Source organism: Calypte anna, chromosome 15, assembly GCF_003957555.1.
Source record: "Calypte anna isolate BGI_N300 chromosome 15, bCalAnn1_v1.p, whole genome shotgun sequence".
Classification (NCBI taxonomy): Eukaryota; Metazoa; Chordata; class Aves; order Apodiformes; family Trochilidae; genus Calypte; species Calypte anna.
The window spans coordinates 6,579,023-6,602,406 of record NC_044261.1 but is presented as its reverse complement, the minus strand read 5'-3'; the positions used below and the strand labels follow the sequence as shown (position 1 = coordinate 6,602,406).

The window sequence follows — 23,384 nt, the reverse complement described above, 5'->3', positions numbered from 1 at the left end:
TAGTGTTATTTCATGGACCACTTACTGTGGCCACACCAGCACGAGTGATTGGAGACACTCTTTTAAAGACTCAGCATATATTCTACTCTACTGTAAGCACCTTGAAAATGAGAATTTACCTGCAATCACTTCTTTTATTATTTTGTCACTTGTAGATTTTGAACTGGACTGGCCTTTCCAGTTCTACTGTTTCAGTTCACGTTTTGCACAAGTAGAAGTGAAAAAAGGCAGTGTACCATGAACCACCTCAGCAAACTAATCCATCTCAGGTGTAACTCATCAGGAAAATCCAGACACTTGAAAACACTGAAGTGACTCAAAGTTTTAAAAAATATATATGTATTACGAGAGCCACAAAAAAGGTTACAGACAGAGCTCCACAAAGCCTGCACGGATACATTCCAACAATTCAAGGTGGCAGAACAGGTGAAATACAGACCATAAAACTGTTCAACGTTAACTTTCCAGACTGTCAGAGACAGCAACCTTGACCCCATCTTTCCCACACACACACAAAAAATATTGAATATCTATATATATATCTATATATCTATATATCTATATATCTCTAGTCTGGACCACAGATATAGTCCAAAGAAAACCACATTGCAATTTCCACATTAGGCTTATAGGAGAACAGGCATCATCTGAGGAACATCCATAATCACTCCCAGGAGGTGATTATCTTAGGCCAAGTTGCCATTACATTATGTTTGGTTACAGTTTTAGAACAGCAACACAACACAGTCTGTTTGCTGCACATGGCTACTAACACATAGCTCTGTGCAGCCCTTAGAGCTGACTTTAACCAAACTAATGAATTACATTTGTTTTGTTTAATTTAAAAAGAAAATGAAAATGTCAGATATTTAGGGCAGTTCCTGCTATCACCTTTCTTAAAAATTTAGAACTTGAAGACTTCTTTAATGTACTTGCTTAAAGATACATTTTTAGACTGTATTAATGATCATCAGGAAAATAGGCCACCCTGAGGCTTTTCCCTTGTTCACTTCAGGTTATGTCTGCATCCAGTTTTAAAATAGGAGGCCAAATGCTGGCTGTATACCAGTGCAGGATTTGGCCCAGAGTTTCAAAGTCTTTGCTATTCAGACTATCCTATGAGGTCAACAAACAAAGTAGTAAAAAAAGAAAATATTAAGGCTTCAAGTAAAAATATTTCCTCTCTCTCCCACCCATGTAGTAAGGTACATTTAATTTCATAATACTCAATATATTATACAATTAAAGATACAGAGATCCAACTTTTCAAGGCAGATTGTACTACAATGAAAACCTGGAGGCTAAGTGAGAGTGTATGAACAGGGAACAAAAGGCTAATAAAATGCAATATGCAATGAAAACTGATGCATAAACTAAACAAACACTACTGTTGTTTTTTAAATAAGTAATACAATCCACAACTAAAAAGAAAAAGATTTAAGACTTCTGAAACACGAAATAAACATAACAAAAATAAAGAAGCTACTTTGCAAGATTTGTTAACTTGTGCTGGATTTTCATGGCTGATCCCCACCTATTGTAAATTAGCATCACTAAAATGAGTGGATGGAGCCACACCAGTTTACACCAGCAGAAGATTTCGCCTGCTGTTTTTGTAAAAAATCAGACTCTATGGGCAGAAGAACCTTACTGCTGATCTGTAAACTGCTTGGAGAACTATACTTTAACACGGGATGGATTCTGCTCCAAAATGAAGCCTAATAAATAGGTCCCCAGTCCTGCAACAGGAGGTATGGAAACAGACACTTACATTTATGAGAAAATAGCTGCATGTTCAGTGCCTTGGTTGGAAATGAGGCTGGATTTGCTGCACGCAATCTCCTGCTCAGATTATTCTTTCAGAAGATTTGAATAATATACTCCAGGCTATATGCACTGAATTACATGCAAACCTCAAAAGGAAAAAAAAAATAAAATACTTTGGTACCATTGTAAACCTATTAATAAGTCAAATATTCTTCAGCTGTGGGCAAAACTACTTCCAAAATATATAATCCTTACATCTGAACCTGTAATGACACAGTGCATTAATTTTTTCCTCCCTTACCCCTTGTGAACTATGCCTAAACAACCCTGGATATTAGTGCTTTATACACACAATACTGTGTTTAGTCTTACTGAGAAATTCTCTCATGAACTAATGTAGTTAACTTCAAAGGCTCTTTGGCCTTTCAAGTTCCTCAGTAGCTTTTTTGTTTATAAATGCAGGAGAAAGAATGATCAAAGTGAAGCATCACTGGGATGCAAATCTCAAATATTACATTGGTGCAAATTTTCAGCCTTGCTTGCATGAATTTCATGTACATATTCAAAGATTCATGATAAAATGTGCCCTTGTCTAGCTCCCTAGCCCAAATTCAGTGTGTCACAAATCCCTTTTTCAGGGCTTACCTGTGGCATACATGATACTTTAAAAACAAGTAAATCTTGTGATACTCTATGCACCAGAGTGAATTCCAGTCCTTGAGGAAGTACTGCATCTTCCTGAGGAGTTATGATCAGGGTAGAATTGCAGATTATTAACAGTTAAAGATGGAAGAAATATAAGGCCATCTGGTCTAGCCCCTTGCCCCTCCAGGTTCACCTCTTACAGAATTTTTTTAAATTAATTGTCCAAATCTAGTTTGACTGTCCTAAAAAGTCTCCAATACTCTGCCTTGGAAGACTATTCCACTGCCCTTTCCCCTCCATCTTTTTTGCCTCATTCTAAATGTAAACCTTTGGCTATCAGTGACAACCTTTTGATTTGCCTTTGGTTTTACATCTTTTAACTAATGTATTTGTAAAATTATGATACTCAGTTTCCCTTTAATTGCTTCACCAGTGATATGTTTTTAGCCCTTTAAATCTTCTCATCAGCCAGCCTGTGCAGTCTTTTAATATGTATTGCTCCATCTGTACCTGATCCAGTTGGCCAGCATCTTTCTGGTACCACTGTACCTCGAACTAAATACAATATTCTACATGCCAGTGAGCAAATCTGCATAGAAAGACTATTGTTGCTTTGCTCTGCAATGTCCCAACAGGAGGCATTTAAAATATCACCAAGGCTAAATAAAATGCACACTGATTTCTAGTTCACTCTCTCATAACTTGCAGTTGCATTGCTTTCCAGGTTTCTTCCTTCAGGCAACACAGACATTACACAGACAGATGATGAGCTTTTCTCTTTTCTTCAACCTTCCTCTCCAAAAAATGAAGAGATATACATGGGACATAATAATCATGTACTGCAGCAGATGTCAAGACTTATCAAATCAAAAGATAAATTTTAGCCAGGAAAAACTGAGGTCAATATTTGCCTTGTGGAATAATTAATCTCAACAAGCTTGAAAATAAATAAGATGTTATCAACATATTCTGAATTGCTACCAACCAGCTGGAGAGCTCTCCATTATAGTCAAGGACTGAAAAGGAATCAACCCCTTGAAACAAATACCCTGAAAAATGATTAATTTAGCTCTCTAGTCAAAACTATTCACCAGGAGAACCAGGTGGGAAGTTGAGGTTTCATATGCTGACTGGCTCAGTGATAAATAATAATTTTTAGTGACTTTGGTAACAGCCACTCAGGATATTCTCAATTGCACACATAATCTGGCTAGTTTGCATTGGTTCAGATCTCAGTACTTTTTACTTCTGAGGTGGTAACTGAGTGGGAAGGAGGAGACAAGGAACAGAGAAAAGAAAAGAAAAATTCCATTTGTCTCAAAATTAGCTTTGCCAGAGTCCTTTGTGACAAAAGTAATGGACCACTTGTTTCCTTATAGTAAAGCTGTCTTTAAATCCACAAAGTAAGTGTAGTTTTCTGGAGACAGGAAAAGGAAACCTCAGAATGTTAAATACATTTGATTGATATTATTTTAAAAAGCTGCTCCCCAGGAGAAAAAAAAAACAACCAAATGGAAAATCCTTTGACTAACAGTATTGAAGACCAGAGGGAATGTGCTAGTAATTAGGCAGACAGAAAATTTATATCCTTTAGATGTATGCTTGGCTCAGTTACACACACTATAAACTTGACAGATCTTGATAACCTTGCTGCAGGATTACACAGCCTGCACCAGGGCAAGGCAGTAAACTGTGTTATTGCCTGGATCCAACAGGTAGTAAGGACTGTGCAGGCAAAACAGCTGACAGTTGTTTAAAATATGATCCCATCCAAACATTTACTTTCTAATCTGGTGTAGTTTGCTTCCGAGTCAGAAAAGCCTTTAAAAACCAGAGGGACCAAGAGGTCAGAGTGGAAGATCCTTACTGGTGTTGCAGTCCTTTTCCATGAGAGACGAACACGCGCGCACACACGCACACACAATTTCACACACAAGGAGGCAAATGGCGAACAGTGCAAAGCTGTTGCTATCCTTTCTCCTGCTCCTGGGACCACAGAGCAGGGAGATTTTTGAAGACAACATGGCATTTGTGATCCAAGTGCCCTTGCCTTGCTCCCTCCCAGGAGGAGGAACCCAACCTGCAGCACCTGGGGTACACGGAGCAGTTCTTGCACCCCCAGACCAGCCAGCACAGGGAGCCTGCTTCCCACCTTGGTAGGAAAACAACAGTTGGGCCTCTCTTCACTCCTGCTGGACACATCATGGTCCAGAAGAACTGGGAAGGGACAAGGGAAAAACTCAATAATCCTGGACTGACTGTACTTTTTCACAGCACGAGTACACAACAGGTTTGTTGGACAGACGCACGCACAGCGGCTTTTGCGCTCTCCCGCGTTAAAGAAATCTGCTCTGTGTTTGTGGTGTTAGGTCATAGCCAGTTCCCGTCTGTTGGTTCAGGAAGAGTCTGATAGACTGTACAATTTTATTCCCTCAGGAATAAGGCTGCAGCTGGTTTTTGGCCAAAAGCGAAAGATGAAAACAGAAAAAACCCAAAACAAGAAAAGGAGAGTGGCCAGCTGCTGCTGCTCCTTCTTTGTTGTTATTTGAGTCTTCACAGTGCTCCTAGCTTCATGGCTGGCTGAGTGGATGGCTCTATTTTTTTTGTATGTTATTTTACACTGAAATTTCATAGGTTGTTCCACCAACTCCAGACACCTTCTTAACATTTGAGTGCCTAGCAGGGCTGACAGGTGTCCCCTGGGAACTCGATGATGAACCCAACCTGGATATTCCTTTTGGCTGTCCATTTATTTTACTGTGAGGTGTCTTCAATTGCATGTCATCCCTGCATCAGAGGAAATATCAAAAGATGCAAAGTTAGTGACCAAAGAGTGATAGCAGGATGGCTTCTTTCAGGACAAACAATTATCCCTGTTACCCCAAGTCCCAGTGTTGCAAGAGTGGGAGTACCCTGATCAAAACCAAGGTACTTAATGAAAAGCCACTGAAATGAGAGAATTCGTTTGGCCATTAGGCCAGTGGATTCAAATCCCAGTAATATTATTTAATTTAATTACTTGGTTAAATGCTTTGTTGAACCAAACACTGCATTATCATTTGTAGGTTAACAGGAGGATTTAACTGTCACCACTGTTGACCTTAAGCCAAACTGTGTCTTACAATCAGAAATAAAATACTCAGAAAAAACACTTCCCAGTTAAACATCCAGTTAAACAAAATTATGTTGCTCATCTCTGAAAGACACAAGAGAGGTGAAGCGTAATACTTCTTTATGACAGGAGACACAAACTGAATCAAGTCAGGAAGCACTCTAGGATGCCTGTAATTAAAGACCATATTCCGGATGGACTCTATAAAGTAATTTCCTTTCTTATGACCTACCGCCAGAGAGCATGGACAACAGGCTTTCCTCAAAAGATCTTTTAAATCTAGGTCACTACACACTAAAGCTTAATGTGCTTTGTCCCCAAGACTCACAAAGTAATTAGATAAAAGCCTACCAAAGAACTTGTGTATATTTGGGAAATGCCAGCACAACTGGGGTCTGATGTATTCTCACATCTTACTCCTGCACACTGGATGTCTGCTTGGGTTTGCCTCAGTCTGGAGTTTCAGATTGGGTCATGCCAGCAGCAGTGACCAAGGACTGAAGTACCTTCCAGAAGGGAACTCTTTCTGTCTGCCTGCAAACAGAGGCAGCCTGAGCTATTTCAGACCACCCTGAGTTTTTCTGGAGGCTAGAGGGTTTGATTGATTAACTGTACACAGAAGGCATTTTCTTTACATGTGTCTGCAAAATGAAACAAACTCCCCAGGACTTTTACACAGCTCTCAACAGGTTCAGAATCTACAATAGCAGTCGTCCCACATTTCAATAACTTTACCAAAAAATATTGGGAAATGCTGCAGGGAGAAACTTGGGACCATAGTTGGAGGACAGCATAGCACAGGAAGTGTCAAGGGCACATAAAGCCTAAACACTTCTGTCAAGTCCTCCAGGCCTCAATATGGCTGAAATACTGCATCCTTGGGAGGATCATGTAGCTCTTTTCAGACTTTCCATACGAAGGCCTACAGGCTCCAGAAAGAAAAGAAAGTAATATAAGTGCATGCAGAAGCTGCAGCTGAGGATCTTGCTCAAATACCACTTCCCATGGCTCTCAGAATAGCAAATCCTCTCTCCCTACACTTTCTCACAGGAAGGAAGGAGACAGTGAAGCCCTAAGGTAATGGCAAGATGATCTGTGCTTTTATCACCATTTCTGCATTATGGAGTACTCGACATAGCTAAATACACAGCTCTCTATGCCAAGCATAATTTCCAGGACAGGCTGCAGCCTCTGTGTCCTTTAGTGCAGGGTACACTTGCACGTACTGTGATCCCAGCTTTGCCTCTGTTTCCAAGCAATTCCTTTAAGCTGCAAACTAAAGCAGCTCCACCTTTATGTACATAACATGAGTGATAATCAGCCACGTATCTTGCAAATCACTGTGCAACTCAGCTAAGACACCATCACTATGACTTGTACAGCTTAATTGACCACCTGTAGTTCAAATTACAGAAGATGTGTAAATATTTATCATGATGAGATAGCTACGAGGGTGTTGTAGAAATGAAGGGCACCCACAAACCTTCTGCCCTCATCAGCTTACAGCAAACATGTAATCTGAGTCGTGTCTCCAGAAAAGTGCTTTGCATCTGCTTGCAAACAGATTCCCTTTGCTAAGCAGCACCTAAAGCAGTACATACCTTTGTGATCCCACTGATTGCACCTCTGTAATTTCCACAGTGTTTACAAATGAGACAGCCTTTGGGCCTCCATAAGAGGGTGACCTAGGCATCCCTGTGGGGGATGATGGGACCTGGTGGCCCGGGGATTTGTAGGAGCCATTGCTCACCCTGCCCTGTAGTGCTTGATGGGACTGGACATTATTATTGGCTAAATCAGCTTGCAGAGAGGTTGTGGAAGTCCTTGGTGCTCTTGTCATTGCACTTGAGAGTGAAGACACTGAGGATTGCAGTATAGGGTTCCTTGTGCTAAAGCTGGTAGCAGCCATCAGATTGTCTCTAGATCCATATCTCATTGCCATGCTGCGTGGGTCTTCAGAAAGCGTGCTGACTTGCTGAAGGCTGTAAGAGCTAGGGGTGTCATAGACCCCTGAGTCTGCAAACACTGAATCAGGGTGTGAGTGGAGGAGCTTCTCCCTCTCTTCCATCTCTTTCCTCTCCTGGATGGATGCCATAATGGTTTTGGAAAGGTTATCATAGCGGACTGGGGAGGGGTCTCGCTGATGAGGAGCTGGACCCCCCAGCACTGGGCTGAAGCTCTGCAGTGGTTGGCGTTGGAGCTCACTCCCCCGTAGATGGCACATTTTGGCTGATAAATATGGGGAGTGGTACCCAACGGAGCTGACAGCAGAATGGGCAATGCACTTCCTCCCCGAGGGTGACATGGGGTTTAGCAAACTGTCATAGGAAAGACTCCCATTTCTGTTTGACAGGGAATTGGGAGAAAAGATGCTTTTGTAAGGGGTGGAAGCTGCCCCTTCAGACTTTATGGGGTGAAGGGGCACTTTGTCTGTCCCTCTCCTGCCAGCAGATTTCAGACTCAGGGATCGTGAATTGACGGCAAAAGAATCTATCTGTAGAGGGGAAGACTGATAGGTCTTGTGGAGGGAGCTCTTCCGGTAGCTGGGGATGTCCAGGCTGGGTTCAGACTGATAATCAAGGCTCCTGCCATCCTCTTCTATCAGAGCCCCTTGACTGTGTCCCTCCTGCACAGTGATCTAAAACAGAGGTGAATACAAGAAACAGAAGCCAATATGTAAATACAGATTTGCTCCCCATGCTGAGGGCGGGGGAAGAAAGGAGTTGGAAGTCTTCCCTCAGACCCTCAACCCAGCTATGACACAGGTGCATTACAAGGAATCTCCCAACTCCTGCTCAGCATATGGATAAGTACCTTGGAAGCAAGGAGGAGTTATTCATAATAAGTGCTAGGGACAGGAAGAGATACAGCAATACACAGACACTGCAAACACAGAATGAGAGGACTTCTAAACTGATACTCAAGTCTCAGTGAAGGTAAATCAGATTGTAATCTGACAACACTGCCTTTGGAAAAAGTTTTGTGTGCCGGGTCAGAAATACCTTAGGCTTCATTTCTACACACCGAAGACTATCACACTCTTATCCACTTTATTCAGAGCTATGACCTTGCAGGAATTCTGAATTTCTGGTTGTAGATCTTCAAAATTAAGCACCTAAGATTCACCAAAGCAGAGAGGCCCCTTCATGCCATTTAGATAACAAAAGGAAGTAATTTTCCCTTTTTTTATTGCCAGTGTAGGAGATGCTAGCCACATCAAACAAGAAAACAGGCCATAGTTTATTTATGTGTATTGAAAATAGATAGGACATCACTTTGGTTTACTCTATGAAACATTGGCTACAGTTCTGTTTACTTAGGATTCCATTCTGTGCTAAGTAAATTATTTTTTCAAGTATTTTAAAGGAAGATTTTGCCATAATGCACAATAAATTGGCTAGATTGACTCTGCAAAAAAGAATCCTTATCAATCACATATTTAATCAGAAGTGCAGCCAATACAATTTGTTCTTTATCTTATTTCTTTTTACTAAAAATGATTCAAAAAATCATAACTGGCAAAAATCCGATTTTTTCTAAATTTGGCTTCAAGGGTTTTTTCTTTGAGCTAGAACACAGGGAAATATGCAAAACAGCCTACTATCTTCTAGTGCTAAATTTGGCCTTCTCTGGAAAAAGAAGACCAAGTGACAGCCTGTAAAGGAGAGGAGCAATGATGTCATTTATAAGCGTATTTGTGTTACTTATCCTTCTGCCTCAGCCCCTCTTCCCTAACAGCTTTCCCTGCTCAAAAGCAGAATTACAGTGACAAGCTGAAGAACTGATACAGAAGAGACAAAATTATATTCCTTACACCATGTCTCTTTCCCTCTGTACCTTATACTTAGGCCTAGCTTGGCAGACAAATGTGTCCTATGTGTTCTGCTTGCCAAGTGAACTCATTTTTATAATATTCCCACTTGACTACTAGAAAGCTGTGATTACTATAAAATTGAACAAGTCCACTAAGCTGATTGTATGCAAGACCAGTCAGCCTATAGGAACATCTTTTTAACAAAACAGAAATCCTCAGAGTGAATGTGCTGAACCCTGCTACTGTTCCATAGCACTGCCCAGTCTCCTCATCAGAACCTGTCCTGTACCTGTGCTTATGTACCAAATGAATAAAACAAGCTTAAACACAGCCCTTCCATGACTATCTGACTTTTGGCATCATCACTCAAAACACTATCTGTTGCTTAAATTGCTAGCTGGTGCCTGTTAATAAAATAGTTTTACTTGAATGTCACACTATTTTTCATGTAATAAAGTGAAGATGATAGGATATTAAACTTTCTGGATACAGTGAGCACACTGTTCTTATGTAGCCTTTCATAAGCCAATCTTTCTTCATTAAGTGGACAAATCCTGAGAGTCAGATTTTCAGTAACTTGATGGTAGATGGAATTCCACCATCTATAACCATGTGTGTTTTCCAAATGAGGATCACAGAAATTTTCTTCACCATTTAAAGAACATTCTATTGCTGTAGTCAATGGTGTATCTCTACCATGTTCTCCTCTGCTTACTTATATTGCCCCCCTCTTGTTATTGCAGGTGTGACATTGGAGGAGCTGATAAAATTAATTGTAGGAAAACTGCACTGTATGTGGTATGTGTGTTTTAAGGATATCTCCACTGCTGTATGAACTATTGGATACATATTGTAGATATAAAAAGTTACATCAGCCATTTTTTAACTGCTGTGCTGGGGGGGCAAATGAATATTTGCAAGAAGACCATGAGAAATAAATAAGAAAACCAAGCCTGTTAGCAGTGGTTCTAGTTTTGCCCTCTGCTTCCCAAGAAAACAGTGTTAACTCCTAAGCAAAAGAAAAAACAGTCAAAATTCTGGTGCAAGTCTCTCTAACTGTTCGGACCTCAGTTTTCTCGACTGGAGGGAATGATGCCAGGCATTAGGAAGGCTTTTTTTTCCCCATTATATAACCCAGCTGTGCTGAGAAGGTACTAAGAAAGGTCAAAAATGTGTAATCTTCCATTAGTTTTAACTAAAATATCTCTTGGGATGCTCTAAAAGTGATTTCTGTTTTGCAGGCTGCCATCTTAAGGAACCTACTGAACGTGTTGCCTGTCGGCTAAAGGGTCTGATCCAGAAAAGCACTAAGCATGCCCAGCACCCTCTGAAGTAGTTGGCATCTATGTCAGGAGAAGCCAATGGGAGGTGTCACTTCTCAGCATCTCAGGATCAGGCCAAGACTGTGGTAAAGCAGCAGTGCACACCTGTCAGCAGGACAGACATGTCAAGCTCAAAAAAGAAAAGCTGCAAAAGCAGGCTTGTTTTCATAAGGAGCACACTGAAAATAATACACTATTGCACAACAATGCCAAGTGCTGTTAATTACTTTTACATTCTGACTAGAGCCCTGAAATAAATTTATCCTAAGCCTGTGCTGTTTGGTGTTTGCTGGGAGCAGATTCTCCCAGGCTTGCTCACCTGCTCAGCTGTAGCATGATAGTGGACTTTGGGATTGTTGCTGAAAGCTGGTCGATACTTGTACATGGCAGGTGTAGGAGGGCTGATCATTTTGGGTGACAGGCCACCTTCTGTAAAAGGGAAAAGAAAAAAAAAAGGACTTTCTATTAAAAAGTGTGGACAGAACACTGTCATCCCTAAACCCTTGCTACCCATGGACATCTGCAAACACTTCTGTTCTAGAAAGAATAAAACTTGCAGACCTTTTGTGAGCAGAGTTTCACAAAAATCAACAAAATCCCTGTGGAAATAACAGAACATTGCTGTCAGATCAGAAGAGCAGATCAGATCTAAAGAGCAAAAGAAGCAAGGTATAATATATTAAAGTGGGGTGAGATATTTTGATAAGTAGTAATTTTGTCATAATTTTAAATACTAGATGTTTAAGTTGAATTCATCTATTAGTTTTGTTTGGTGAAAAAAATAAGGTTTTTAATAGTATTAAAGCTTTGATTTCACATTTCCATAAATGAAAGAATTCAGTTTGTAATGCCTAAGCATTCCATGCTAATATTTCTGATATCTTCGTTCAAAATTACCTTTTTCATTTTAAAATTAACCAAAAAGAAGGGGTTTAAAATGGTTTAAAAACTGTGACACTAAAATGAAATATCCAACCATTTCAAGCTTTTCTCTCCCCTTCCTGCTTTTTTATTCCCCTAGTTCAGTGCTCTTGTGAATAGAAAAAACCCTTCCCCCAGATCTTATTACTATTTTGATAATGTTTTATCATTAAAAATAAAACACTGATCACATATACCTTCGTTGGTCCCCAGCTGCCCTTTCAGCTCAGAGTACTTGCTTGGATCTCCTTTGGGTGGGAGAGGTGGTTGTACATCCATACTTTTATCATCCAGACCTTCCAGGCTAATTTTAGACTGAAAATGACCAAGATAACCAATCATTGCCTATAACATGGTTAAGTAACACCATGTGTCAGAGTGCTGGTTGTACCATAGAACAAGAACTTTCTATACCTACAATGACAAACATGATTTAGCATCCACTGCAGACAAGGACTGTCAGGTGTAAAATTAGCACTGTCATAACAAGCCAGTATAATTTAAAATGCACTATCCTAGTCTACTCGGCATGCTAAATAGCATTATCATATGCTAATTAATATGTGGTAGAAGACAATGGTGTTTTCTAGCTACTTTCTGGGTAGGTCTCAGCAGGTAACTAGCCAAAAAATGTAACAAGTAACTTTGTACAAAAATCTTGCAATCTTTTTGAATCCACTGCTTTCTTGTGTGACCAAAAGAATCTTACTCTCTCTGTCATGCCAGGAGAAAATGAGAAAAGAAGAGAAGAGAATAATTCTTTTCACAAGCCTTCCTGCAGTTTGGAAGCTCAAAACGTTCTTAGAAGTAGAACAGCTGACCTGGTGGTACAAGGGTTGCTGCAATGTGTTAGCTTAGTTAAAATTAATTTGAACACAGAGGTGGCAGCTCTTGGGACAGAGAGTAGCTATTGCAAAGAACATCCACCTCTTCCAAAAGATGCCCAGTGGCAATCTATGATAAAGCTGCAAAAAGGGCTGTTACTGGATGGAGAGCTGCTGATACTGAACCTGGGTTATTTTCAGAGGATGAATCATACAACAAGGAATCAACCTCTATAATTTCCACCAAAAACTATTATCATCTCAAAGAGATTTTACATTACAAACTCATTCCTAGGCTTGATAATGGTCAATCCATGGTCTCAAAAGCAGCACCTGAAGGCTGCCTTACCTTGCTCCGGTTGAGGTTGGCTTGGATTCCATTGTCACTGATCTTCACTGTGATCTGTCGCTCAGATAAATCAGGTCTGAGGAAAGGAGGCTTCACACTCACAGCTTGCTTCTTCTTGGGCTCAACTACATACCTGAGTAACAGGTTCAACAGTCATCAGTAAAATAAACAACAAGCAAAGAACAAGGAATAAAGAAAAGAAAATCTTCCTGCTTCCACACGGTGATTCACAAATGTCAGAGTCTAGGTAAACAAACTCCACGTATTTCAATAGATGTAATAATTAAAAACCAATGAAAAGATCTCAGAGGAGGCATTGAAAAAAAAAAAAAAAGTAATTTTTGAAGTACTGAGGGAAAAGAGCAGAGTTCACATGAAGAGAGTCCTACCACCAGTCGAAGCAATTTACTGTATCTTACCCAGTAACCATGACACACCTGCCTTATGGTAGAAGACACTGAGTGGGGAAATAAAATGCAGCCTCAAGGAGTTAACGTGGATAAGATGATGTGTTTCAGTTCTAGCTTACAACACAGTGACTTGTTTCTGTAGTGTGTTTAGACTGTTCAAACAAATGGAGGCAAAAGAAACACCTCTAAAGGAAGCAACAAATCTAAAAGGAAATGGCTGACTTCAGATCCCTAACTTCTTTTCAGTGAACTAGAATTCTCTAAGTGCAATTGGGCAGTGGCTGCACAATGCTTAAATATCCAGATGCATATTCAACACAAATAACAGATTTTTAGAACTTATGTGTTACATAGTGAAGGGAAAAAAAAAAAAGAGCAGAGAATAGTGTCATGTTCTGGAATTGCTCAACACCCTCAAAAGGCTCAAATAAGTATTCTTGTTGTACCAGGACAGCTCAGCACCTACAATATTTATACTCCATCTGATCTATTGCATTTATATCCTTATTTCAAAATATGAACCCATAAATCCATTTCCCCAAAAATAGAAAGACATAAATAAAATCCCAAGTTCCATGATGTAGACCTCACTGAAAATCTGTTTTATGATAATGAAAGTGCCAGTGAGATTGAAAGCCACAGTCACCTCAAATTACATTTAAGCCTTAAGGAGAAAGGATGATTTTAGATTCCCTCCTTTTCACCAGCATACTAGAATACCTGGACATTGAGTGCAAAAAACCATGTTGGGAGCATGATAACACACTGAGATTTACCTTGTTACTGAAACCCACTGGATAAACAAGTTGGTACAGACAAGGTTATGAGCTTTTGATTTCATTTGACATGCTCATTCCAAACAAACATTTCTGGGATTAGGGTTATGAATTACAGAAAAAAAAAACCTGCTTGGACAGGTTACATCCATAGAACAGTAAAGCAGCTATAACAGAGCTCTACATTCAGGAATGTTTTGCTTTACTTCCCTATTATTTCATAATTATTTCACAAGTCTTTCACTTGTGAGCCCAATCAAGCACATTTTCTTCCTGTCTCAACAACTACTCCACCTAGCCCATTATTTCTCTTACCTGGGAGCCAAAGGGCTGCAGAGCACATGTTCCACATTTCCACAGCACCCTCGGGTAAAAGGATTCACTCCCCCACGGAATTTACCTGTGACCTGAAAACAAATTCAGAACAGTGTTCAAACTTCTTCGTATATAAAAGTCATAACCCAACCCTCAGAAAGCCAACTGCACCTTGCTCTGACCCTACTGTCCTTCACAAAGAGATTGCTGCTTCTAGCAAGGAGGCACACCAACTAAAGATCCTTTTGTAAAAGGGCCCTGAGCTTCAGATGACTGTTTCAAAGGTTAACCTCTCCATTCTGCCCCTGCATTAGATTCATGCCTGCTGTCAGCCTGTTATGGTCCCTTTCATTCCTCTGTCACTTCACTCCTCTGCCTGGCAAGTCCCCTCCAAACAAACAACAATGTCAACTCAACATGTGTAATGTTGGATGAGAGCATGGTTTGCTCTCTATCAGCACCCCACCTATAGCAGCAAGCAGTATGAACCACTGCCTTCTGTGAGAGGGTGCCAAGAACTCCCTTGTGATTTTGATGTTTGCTTAGAAATGAGCATGTTTAATAAAAGCCAAGCCTCATCAAACAGGATCCATTCAAAGTTTTATTTAGGGTTTATAATCTTACATTATAAAGGGTTTGTATGCTGCAAGCAAATACTTGAAAGTAACCATATGGGGATAAATACCCATAAAGACAGAGAGATCAATAGTGATTGCTATTAAAGGCATTACTGTATGGTTTCCAAGTACTGCATTTTAATCAACGCATAGTTCTGACCTAGCAACAAGTTTACAGAGTACCAGAAATGCCCTAATTACTTGCATGTAAAATAACAATGATTAAATGTTGGCATCTTTGGTATAACATAAAACTCTCTAAAAGGTCAAGAGAGGAATGTTAGAAGTTCTAAGTGTTGGAAGAGTAAGCTGACAACTAAAACGTAGGCCTGGGACATCAGGCACATCTGCATTCAATCCTGGGCTTAAGCTGACTTGTGCCAGATGCTGGCAAAGCCTTTCATAACTCTGTGCTCATTTTCTCAAACACAATATGAAAATAAAATTTCTTCAACTCACAGATTACATTACTAATTATATCAATTTGTTTGCTAAAGGAGTTTGAAATCCACTGATAGAAAGCTGTCTAGGAAGGAGTATTTATTTACTCTATTCAGAAACTAAAAATACCAGGATATGAGCAGATGTTGGGTTATGGGTTATTTTGATTGCATAAAAGACTTTAAGAGGCATTCAGAAAGCTCACAAACAGCTAAACTCAGCCACTATTCATTACTAAATCACGGACTGCCTACTATGAATGTTCAAAACCTATGAAAACCAGAATGAAAAAATACAAAAAAAATACAGTAAAATGTCTGTAGCACTGGCTTATAAAACGTATTGGGAAGGGAAGACAAGTGTTGATGAGCATATTGTAACTGGAAAATTGACAGCAGGTAACTAACAGTGTGAGAAAAGATACTGAGACTGCAGGAATAAAGTTAATATTTAAAAGTGGCAAAGCCAAAAGCAGATCTCATATCCATCACTCCTGCTCTGGTGCTCTAATCACTTAGATATGCTTCTTTGAGAGGGACCTGAAGGCTGAGAACATCCATCCTCCACTTACAGATAGTCAGTACATATGACTAAACAGAAATTAAAATCAGATTACATTTATTTTTCAGAAAATGGCATGGGAAGATGAATTATTCTCAAGTGGTTTTGTAGCTCAAGAAACCAACCAAGCTAGGATGCATTTTTCCATGCTTATTTCAATTAACTTATATGCAAAATTCTCAACCTTTCTAAATGTAGCTACAAACACAAGAAGTTAGATTTTTTTTTTTAAATTTAACTTTCATGGATGGTTTTCATCGCTGCACAAAGACAAGACTAAGGCAGACCATGATTTGGGCTACAAGACCAAAGTGTCCTGGGTTTCATGCTACTATCAAACCTAATATTTGGCCAAAATCAATTGTAAAGTGAAGAGCAACTGATTCCAACAGGACAAAGAAAAGCATTTAGAGAGCAACAACTATGGTAAGCCTACTTTGTTCAAAGGCCATGTTAGGCAACAATTTTGGATGACTTCAGACTCTTTGCTTATGTAAACCTCCCACACTGCTCTGGATAAAAGTTTTTATTGTTGTTTGTGGGATAGGAGACAATCTCATCCCAGTTTATGAAGGCCTGGCCTCAGACAGATGTCCTGAACTCTTAGAGTCTGCACATTCAAGCTACACAAGCATGAAGCCATCAGCGTGCAGGCCAGCCAGGACAGCAAGAGCCAGAGAGCGCCCACAGATAGAAGAGCAGTAAAAATGCATTTGGGTGGGGAGAGAAAAAAGAAAAAAAAATGAAAAAAGAAAGAAAGAAAACCACCACCAACAACAACAAAATAAACAAAAAAACCCACCAAAAACCAAACAAACAAAAAAAGGTGAAAAAGAAGTGTGATGTGGAAAAAAGGTGTTAAAAAAGCCCAGATAAGTGAGGGACACTTTGGGGCTGGAGCTGTGAAAGGGCAAAACCCTGGAATGCACACAATTAATTAGCCTGGTAAAAAAAGCTGGAAAAGCTTTGTGCAGCTGACTGGCATAGAGCATGACCCAGTGTCAAGCTTTCTATCTGAGCTGCCTCTTACAAATAGCAGGGGCATGCTACTGATCCCACAACTAGATCTCTAGCTGCCGGGTTATGCTGTTGACACACACATGCAGATAGGGCTGGACTGCCCACATTGGAGGCTGTGGATTATATAAATTTGAGGAAGTGTAGAGGAACTAAACATTTAGCAGGCTTTTTTGGCACAAGATATTGTGTTGGCACTTGGTTTGGAGAAGCAAAACAAGTTAGGTCCAATAACCTCTTTGTGTGCCTTGTGCACACATGCATGAGAACAAGAAAGAGACAAAGAATGAGACAAAGAGCTAGCTCAGATCTTATTATGTGCAGTGTGGGTTAGCTGGGGGAGTTCAAAATATCAGCAGACAGGGCAAAAGCATGATTTAATCTTTTCCTTTCTTTGTTTCATTCAATCTCATGATTTGTTCAGTCTGACTCATATAGTTTGAACTTCTAGGCTTGACTGTACTGACCACATAAAACCTATTTCAAGGCCATGAGTAAATTTTAAATGGCAAATAAGCCTGGGATGATCCTTTGTGGTTAGAATGGGGAAATCTTTCCTTGTAGTGCATTCAAGAAAAAAATCTGTTAAAAACAACCTAAGCAATCTTCCTTGACCTTCACAAAAGCTCCATGAAGAGTTCTACTGCTAAGACTCAAATAATTTTTTGCTTTACCCAAGCTGACTTGCTGTCTTTTATTCCCAACTCAACATCTTAGCCACAAACACAGAGAAAGGATTGATTGCTTCTTACCTGTTCATTTGTTGTGCGCCCTCGGGCTACTAGAACAATATGGAAGCCAGTGAGACCAATGACTGGAATAAAGAATAACCCAGCCACACACATAACAGCCATTCTGTATCCAGGAGTTAAAGAAACTGGGATGAGTGGAAGGAAAAAAGAGACTGTGAAGGAGAGGGTGAGGAAAAGGAGGAAAAAAAAAATCCTGAAAATAGAGAGGGTGTCCCTTACCCTTAATAAGTCTACATTTTGACTCAAAAATTCCATCTGATCCTAGCCTGCACCCTTATCCATGAGATGGTTAAAAAATAACAGGAACTCATCAATTCTGGTTCTAACAATCTTGCAGTTCTGCACTAATCAATCAACAGCAGTAGCATCCCTCAGAGCCAGGGGGTTGAGTACCACACCAGCATGAAGAGGGGCTGCTTCTAGGACAAAATTTGCTTTAAAATACAGTAAACACAGTATCCAGCAGTTTAGAGTCACATCTAACTGGGAGTAACATTTGTGAAGGCAGCATATGCTTCTGTGGGTTAACAGGGCAAAGACTAAGGCAAACAAAAGTCAGCTACAGTTTTGGGGATAACTGATGATTACACAGATCAGGTGGGTAGAGGAAAATGTGCACTAAAAAATGTACAGGGAAAGAGCAGTGGGGGATCAGGAGAAGAGCAGATCTCCACCAGTTCCACAAAGACATAGATTCAGATTCGTTCTTTCACATTTCCCTCAAGGCCATCTTGAGTCTTGAAAGATCAAAAAGAAGGATACGTAATGGTGGTATGAGCTGCTCCCAGCTTTTCTATATGGTTTAACACGAAGATGAGCCCAAAGGTGAACACTCCAACCATGTGTGTACTTAAGGACAGCAGGAAGAGAAAAAAATAGCGGTAGTTCCTCCGTCCTATGCAATTGTTGACCCATGGGCAGTGATGGTCAAAATCCTTGTAAAGAAAGGGAAAGAAAGGGAACAATATCCAAACAGTGAAAGGACAAACATTGTCTGATAAGTCTGAGCTGACACCATGTAAAACTACATCAGGCTAGTTGTGCAACATGCCACACTCCCACTAAAAGGCTCTTTTTAGGACCAAGGGGTTTCTTATATCCAGATGGAGAGGTGTTTGAGTGTTTTTAAGGTTAATAGAGAGGATATAAAAAAAATAAAAGACAGGCTATTTATCTGCTAGCAGCAGAAGCAGATTTTTTATCATCCGTAGCATGAGGAGTCAATTATAATTAAGTTCTCATAACCTAGAATGTTTTGAAGTTGCAGTACTGCTGCAGAATCCTCTGCTCCACATTTCTGTATTTATATAATGACAAATAAATCCACTCTAAACAATGGACATCATGAAAGATGCTTTTTACTAAGCAGGTCACTAAGGAAAAGCGATTTCTGGATAAGACACAGGAAAAGTTCTGTGCAAGTTCATTAGTAGTTATGAAACCAAACCTTACTATTTGTTTCAGTCAAAATTTCATAGTCATTCATAAAGAAAGATTCCTTTAAAGAAGAGATTTAATAATGAGGTTAAGCTACAGACACCTTTCAAGTGTCTTTACACAGTTTTATAAGCATGTAAATTAACTGTTTTCAATGGGATTATTCTTGACATGAAGACAAGATCAGGTGCAAGAAATAAACCCCTCTTATTTCTGCATTCTTCAGTAGAGATATTGCACACTCATTACATCAACAAAAGAACTGTTTATTCTTTGTTTTGTGATAATGCTAAATTATGAAAAAGGGAGTTTTATGTTTTAAAATTCTGCACAGTGCATTTACCAAAATTTTACAAAATACAATAAAATGGATTAGAGCTTCCTCAAAGCACATTAAAATGACAGAAGCAATTTAATAAAGATAATTTCAGGCTACATCTGAAATGCTGACATGGCATAAGTACCCACTGCAAATGCTTCAGTGAAAAAACAAACAATAAAAATCTGTTTATTGTCACAGATTCATTTCTGGGTCCCTCTGGGTCACAGCAGGCTTTAGGTTTTAAATGTTTTTATCTCTGCAAGCATCGTCAGCTTTTGTTGTTTGCACATTTTCATCAAATGAACTCTAAAGTTTTATATTTGTGAAAATAATTTTTATTGCACATTCTAGACTGAAAGTGAAAAGATGTGCATTATAATCCTGAAGGGGTTCCACACGGAAAAGCCAGTAGAGTCACTCCTATCAGTCCAAACTCTTCTAGAATAGAAAGGTGACTGAGAAATAAGCATCTCAAGAATCAATAAAGCATGCTGTTTAAGACTATGATTCATTGATTCAGAAGTCATTAACATTTCTTGCCTGTATCCCTCCACATCAGTCATAATTGAGTTATACAATTAGAGTTTCTTACTTGCCCACCAAGAATAGTAAGGAACATTCAACTGATCTGACCATTAATAAAACTTCTGGAGAGCTAAGCATAGTCATCCTGAATTCTGCTATTTTATTCAAGTTATTTTTGGATTTGCTCCCATTTCCATTTCTGCTGCAGAACTGACTCCCATGGAGACCTTATGGCAGCATAAAATTGCAGGTGTTTATACCAGTGAGTTCTGAGCAATCCTTTTCTGAGAAATTTGCATTTGTTGCAAATGAATTTTCACACTGAGCCACTGGGGAGGGCAGAAGAAAGCAAGCCCATGGGACAACTGAGATTTTACCATCATCTAAACAATCCTCAGGATCTGGAATTAGTGGAAGCATTTGTGTTGTAAGCCAACTCAGGTTTTCTACAAAAAATCCAGTTCTATTCAATGATTCACAGTAGTCTAAAGAAATTGTGTAGCACAACTTATGAATAGCTGTGGCTATTCCCCTCTACTGAAGGACCATGGCAGCTCCTTACTCTCCATCTCCTCAAATCCTGCATCCTTCTAGAGCCTTGTCCTATTTTTTGATGGTTAATAGGCACAGCATTGCTTCCAGGTAATTATAACTTAGACACATATTGCCCTAAAGGAGAAAATGACTGCCACAAGATAAACCCAGACAGCCTTTCTCTCACATGGAACTGTGCTGCTTTCTTTGAGAGTATTCCCTTGCTTATAGCAATGAGGATTGGGACAAAGATGGTATATGCAGCATTCCAGCTGACTTTGGTATTTTTCCCCTTTCTGCTTAGTAATTCCTTTCATTTTAATGGCACAGCTGAATATATTTTAGAGATAAAGATTTCACCTTTCTATTAGAAAAAAAACAGACCTTGCAGCAGAAATTATCCTTAAGAAGTAGAATTTTTAGCTCAGCAATAAAAATTCTCCCCCACCAATACACTGCTGTGGTAACAGCAATCTACACTTACCAGAGTTTGGGAGATGTTTATACCCCAAAAGCACATTTTACTGGTTGGGGGGCTATTTTTAAAAAAATCCTTTGTGCCTCATCAAGACCCTACCTGCTACATCAAGAAACATGGAAGTCCCATAATTCAGGGTGACCAAAAGTTTGGTTTACCTAAAGCTCACAGCATTCTATCTTCTCTACTTGTCCAGTAATGTAGGCACCAGTGTGTTCCAAATGAAATGATGAGCCCTAAGCTCACACACCATCCTGAATTCTTCCTCTGCATCAATTCTTCAATTGGCCTCTTTTTTACAATCATGATCACTTAGCTACTTCAAGGAAGACATAGCCATAAATATCACTGGCAATAAAGCTGACATCAAATATTACTGCCCATGTAACACACACTGTAACTGAGAGCTGTGTTTCAAATGGTGTTAATTAGTTGGAGTCCATCAACAAGGCTCCAGTTGGGAGCTTCCAAGAACTGAAACACTGGGCAAAGCACCCAGCTACATGTTTCCAGGAGTATGCACAACCCCGTTACTAAGGAAACACCTCAGCAGATCACAAAATCAACAGAAATGTTACCTCCACACAGTTGTCACAGACACTGCAGTGAGAGCAGCGTGGGGGGCGGTAGAAGTGGCAGGTTGCACACCACTTCATCCGTACTTGGATTCCTTTAATCTCCACATTCTTGTAGAGTGGAGCTCGGAAGTCGTCATCTTTATCTTCATCTTCATCTGCTGCTCCATGAAAAGAAAAAAAAATGTTAGTGGAAGTAACAGAGGGCAAAGATAAAAGAGATAATATCCAGTCAGTGCCTTGGATACAAGGGTGCTGCAAGTGCTCTGGGGCTTGTCAGAGAATAACAGAGTGGTGGAAGTGATGGACTGTCAGAACAGGTTGTCTGGGCTGCAGAACACTCCTGTTTGAGTTTTAGCCAGCATTTACAACCAGGATGAATGAGATGAGCTGCAGACTGCAGTCAAAGAGTGGATGGAAATCACCCAAGCCCTTGTGAGAATTTCTGCTGCATGCATTTGGGATTAATTCAGTGCCAGCCTACCAGCACACAAAGTGAAAGAAAGGTAGTGCTGGCCCAAACCCCAGTATCAACCCAGATGATTCTGACTGTTTGTTCAGCACACTACTGTCAGCTCAGAATCACCCTAAATACATGTTGGTCCAGGAAGTCTGATGCCACAGTGAGATAACACCATTTTGTGTGCCTGTAACAAGCCCTTGCACCAGTGCTTTCCTCTTTACTGTATATCCAGTGTTCACCTCTTTATAGCATACCCAGAACGCTCTTGCTCTAGCAACAGAGAAGATCTCATCTCTCTGAAAGGCAGCAGTCTACTGCTCTGAGCACAGGACTGGGAGTCAGGATGTCCTGTATTCTAATTTTCTCACTCTGTGGCTTTGAGTTAGTCATTTGGCTTCTCTTTGCCATCAGTAAAATGAGGATGACAATATGGCAGCCATCTTATGAGGGATAAGAGGGCAGATGGGTTACCATCTCACCTAAGCACTGCTCTGTTTAAGAAAAGAGGCCATTTAAAAATAAATGCACAAAATAAAACCTAGTCTATAACAGACAAATACATATTGGGAAGAAAAGAAAAAACTAGAATGACATTCAGGAAAGCTCATCTTATATTCTAAGTATTTAAATCTATTTATTTCCTGTTGGCAGAGAAAATTTATGAAGTTCACATCTATTTAACATCTGGTTAAATATTATAGTGCCGATAGCATTGGTTGACTGGCTCCAAATTAGGTGAAATTTGATAATATTGTCCCAGTGGGGCATCAATCACTGTAATTTCCTTCTATATTAAATCTCTTGATGTGTTACTCCTACTAAAATGATCCAATTTCCACTGACTTCAGAGGGAGTTTCTCCCTTAACTTAGATAAGCTTGGGATCTGGCTCAGCTACAGTATTTACTTTGTGAAAGTATCCTCTGGATTAACATCTGTGTGCAGAAGCAGAGGGCTGCAGTGGCACCATACTCCATAATTTTCCTTCAAAATGAATCAGTGGGTCCCTTAGTGAGAGCTGGACTCTAAATCCATTAGGTACATCCATGAATATAATGTGTGTGTTCTTCAATACTATTATAAACCAGCCCATGCTGTATAACAGTGGCATATGAAAGCAAGACACTAGAATAGTCAAACCATTTAAGCTCATAAAAAAACCAAACTGGCTATGCAGAAAAAAAAAAAAATCTATGCATTGTATATACCTACATGGATATAAACACATCAGTCTTGCAGAGCTGACACACACTTGAGGATTTTGTATAGATTCACCTTAAAAATCCTGGAAGCCACTTTGTAGTTGGTACCTATAATTAGCCAGTAACAAACATTGCCAGTCTTGATCCAGACTGTAAATCAGATTTGTCAGGGTAGCACTAATTTCAGTTAATTAATTTCCTTCTCG

General features: G+C 39.7%; 1 protein-coding gene across 3 annotated transcripts in view; it reads right to left on the bottom strand.

Moving 5' to 3' along the window:
- Positions 1 to 322: 322 nt before the first annotated feature.
- Positions 323 to 23,384, bottom strand: part of ZDHHC8 (zinc finger DHHC-type containing 8) — a 102,972-nt gene continuing 79,910 nt past the window's right edge. For all 3 annotated transcript variants that reach the window (XM_030460620.1, XM_030460621.1, XM_030460622.1), the window contains 9 exons: positions 21,518 to 21,675; positions 18,406 to 18,578; positions 17,644 to 17,746; positions 14,256 to 14,347; positions 12,755 to 12,887; positions 11,779 to 11,896; positions 10,980 to 11,089; positions 7,126 to 8,162; positions 323 to 5,199 (listed from right to left, as the gene is read on the bottom strand). In XM_030460620.1, coding sequence (XP_030316480.1) covers positions 5,028 to 5,199; positions 7,126 to 8,162; positions 10,980 to 11,089; positions 11,779 to 11,896; positions 12,755 to 12,887; positions 14,256 to 14,347; positions 17,644 to 17,746; positions 18,406 to 18,578; positions 21,518 to 21,675 — 2,096 coding nt within the window. In that variant the 3' untranslated portion in view covers positions 323 to 5,027. The remainder of the gene's footprint in view (positions 5,200 to 7,125; positions 8,163 to 10,979; positions 11,090 to 11,778; positions 11,897 to 12,754; positions 12,888 to 14,255; positions 14,348 to 17,643; positions 17,747 to 18,405; positions 18,579 to 21,517; positions 21,676 to 23,384) is intronic.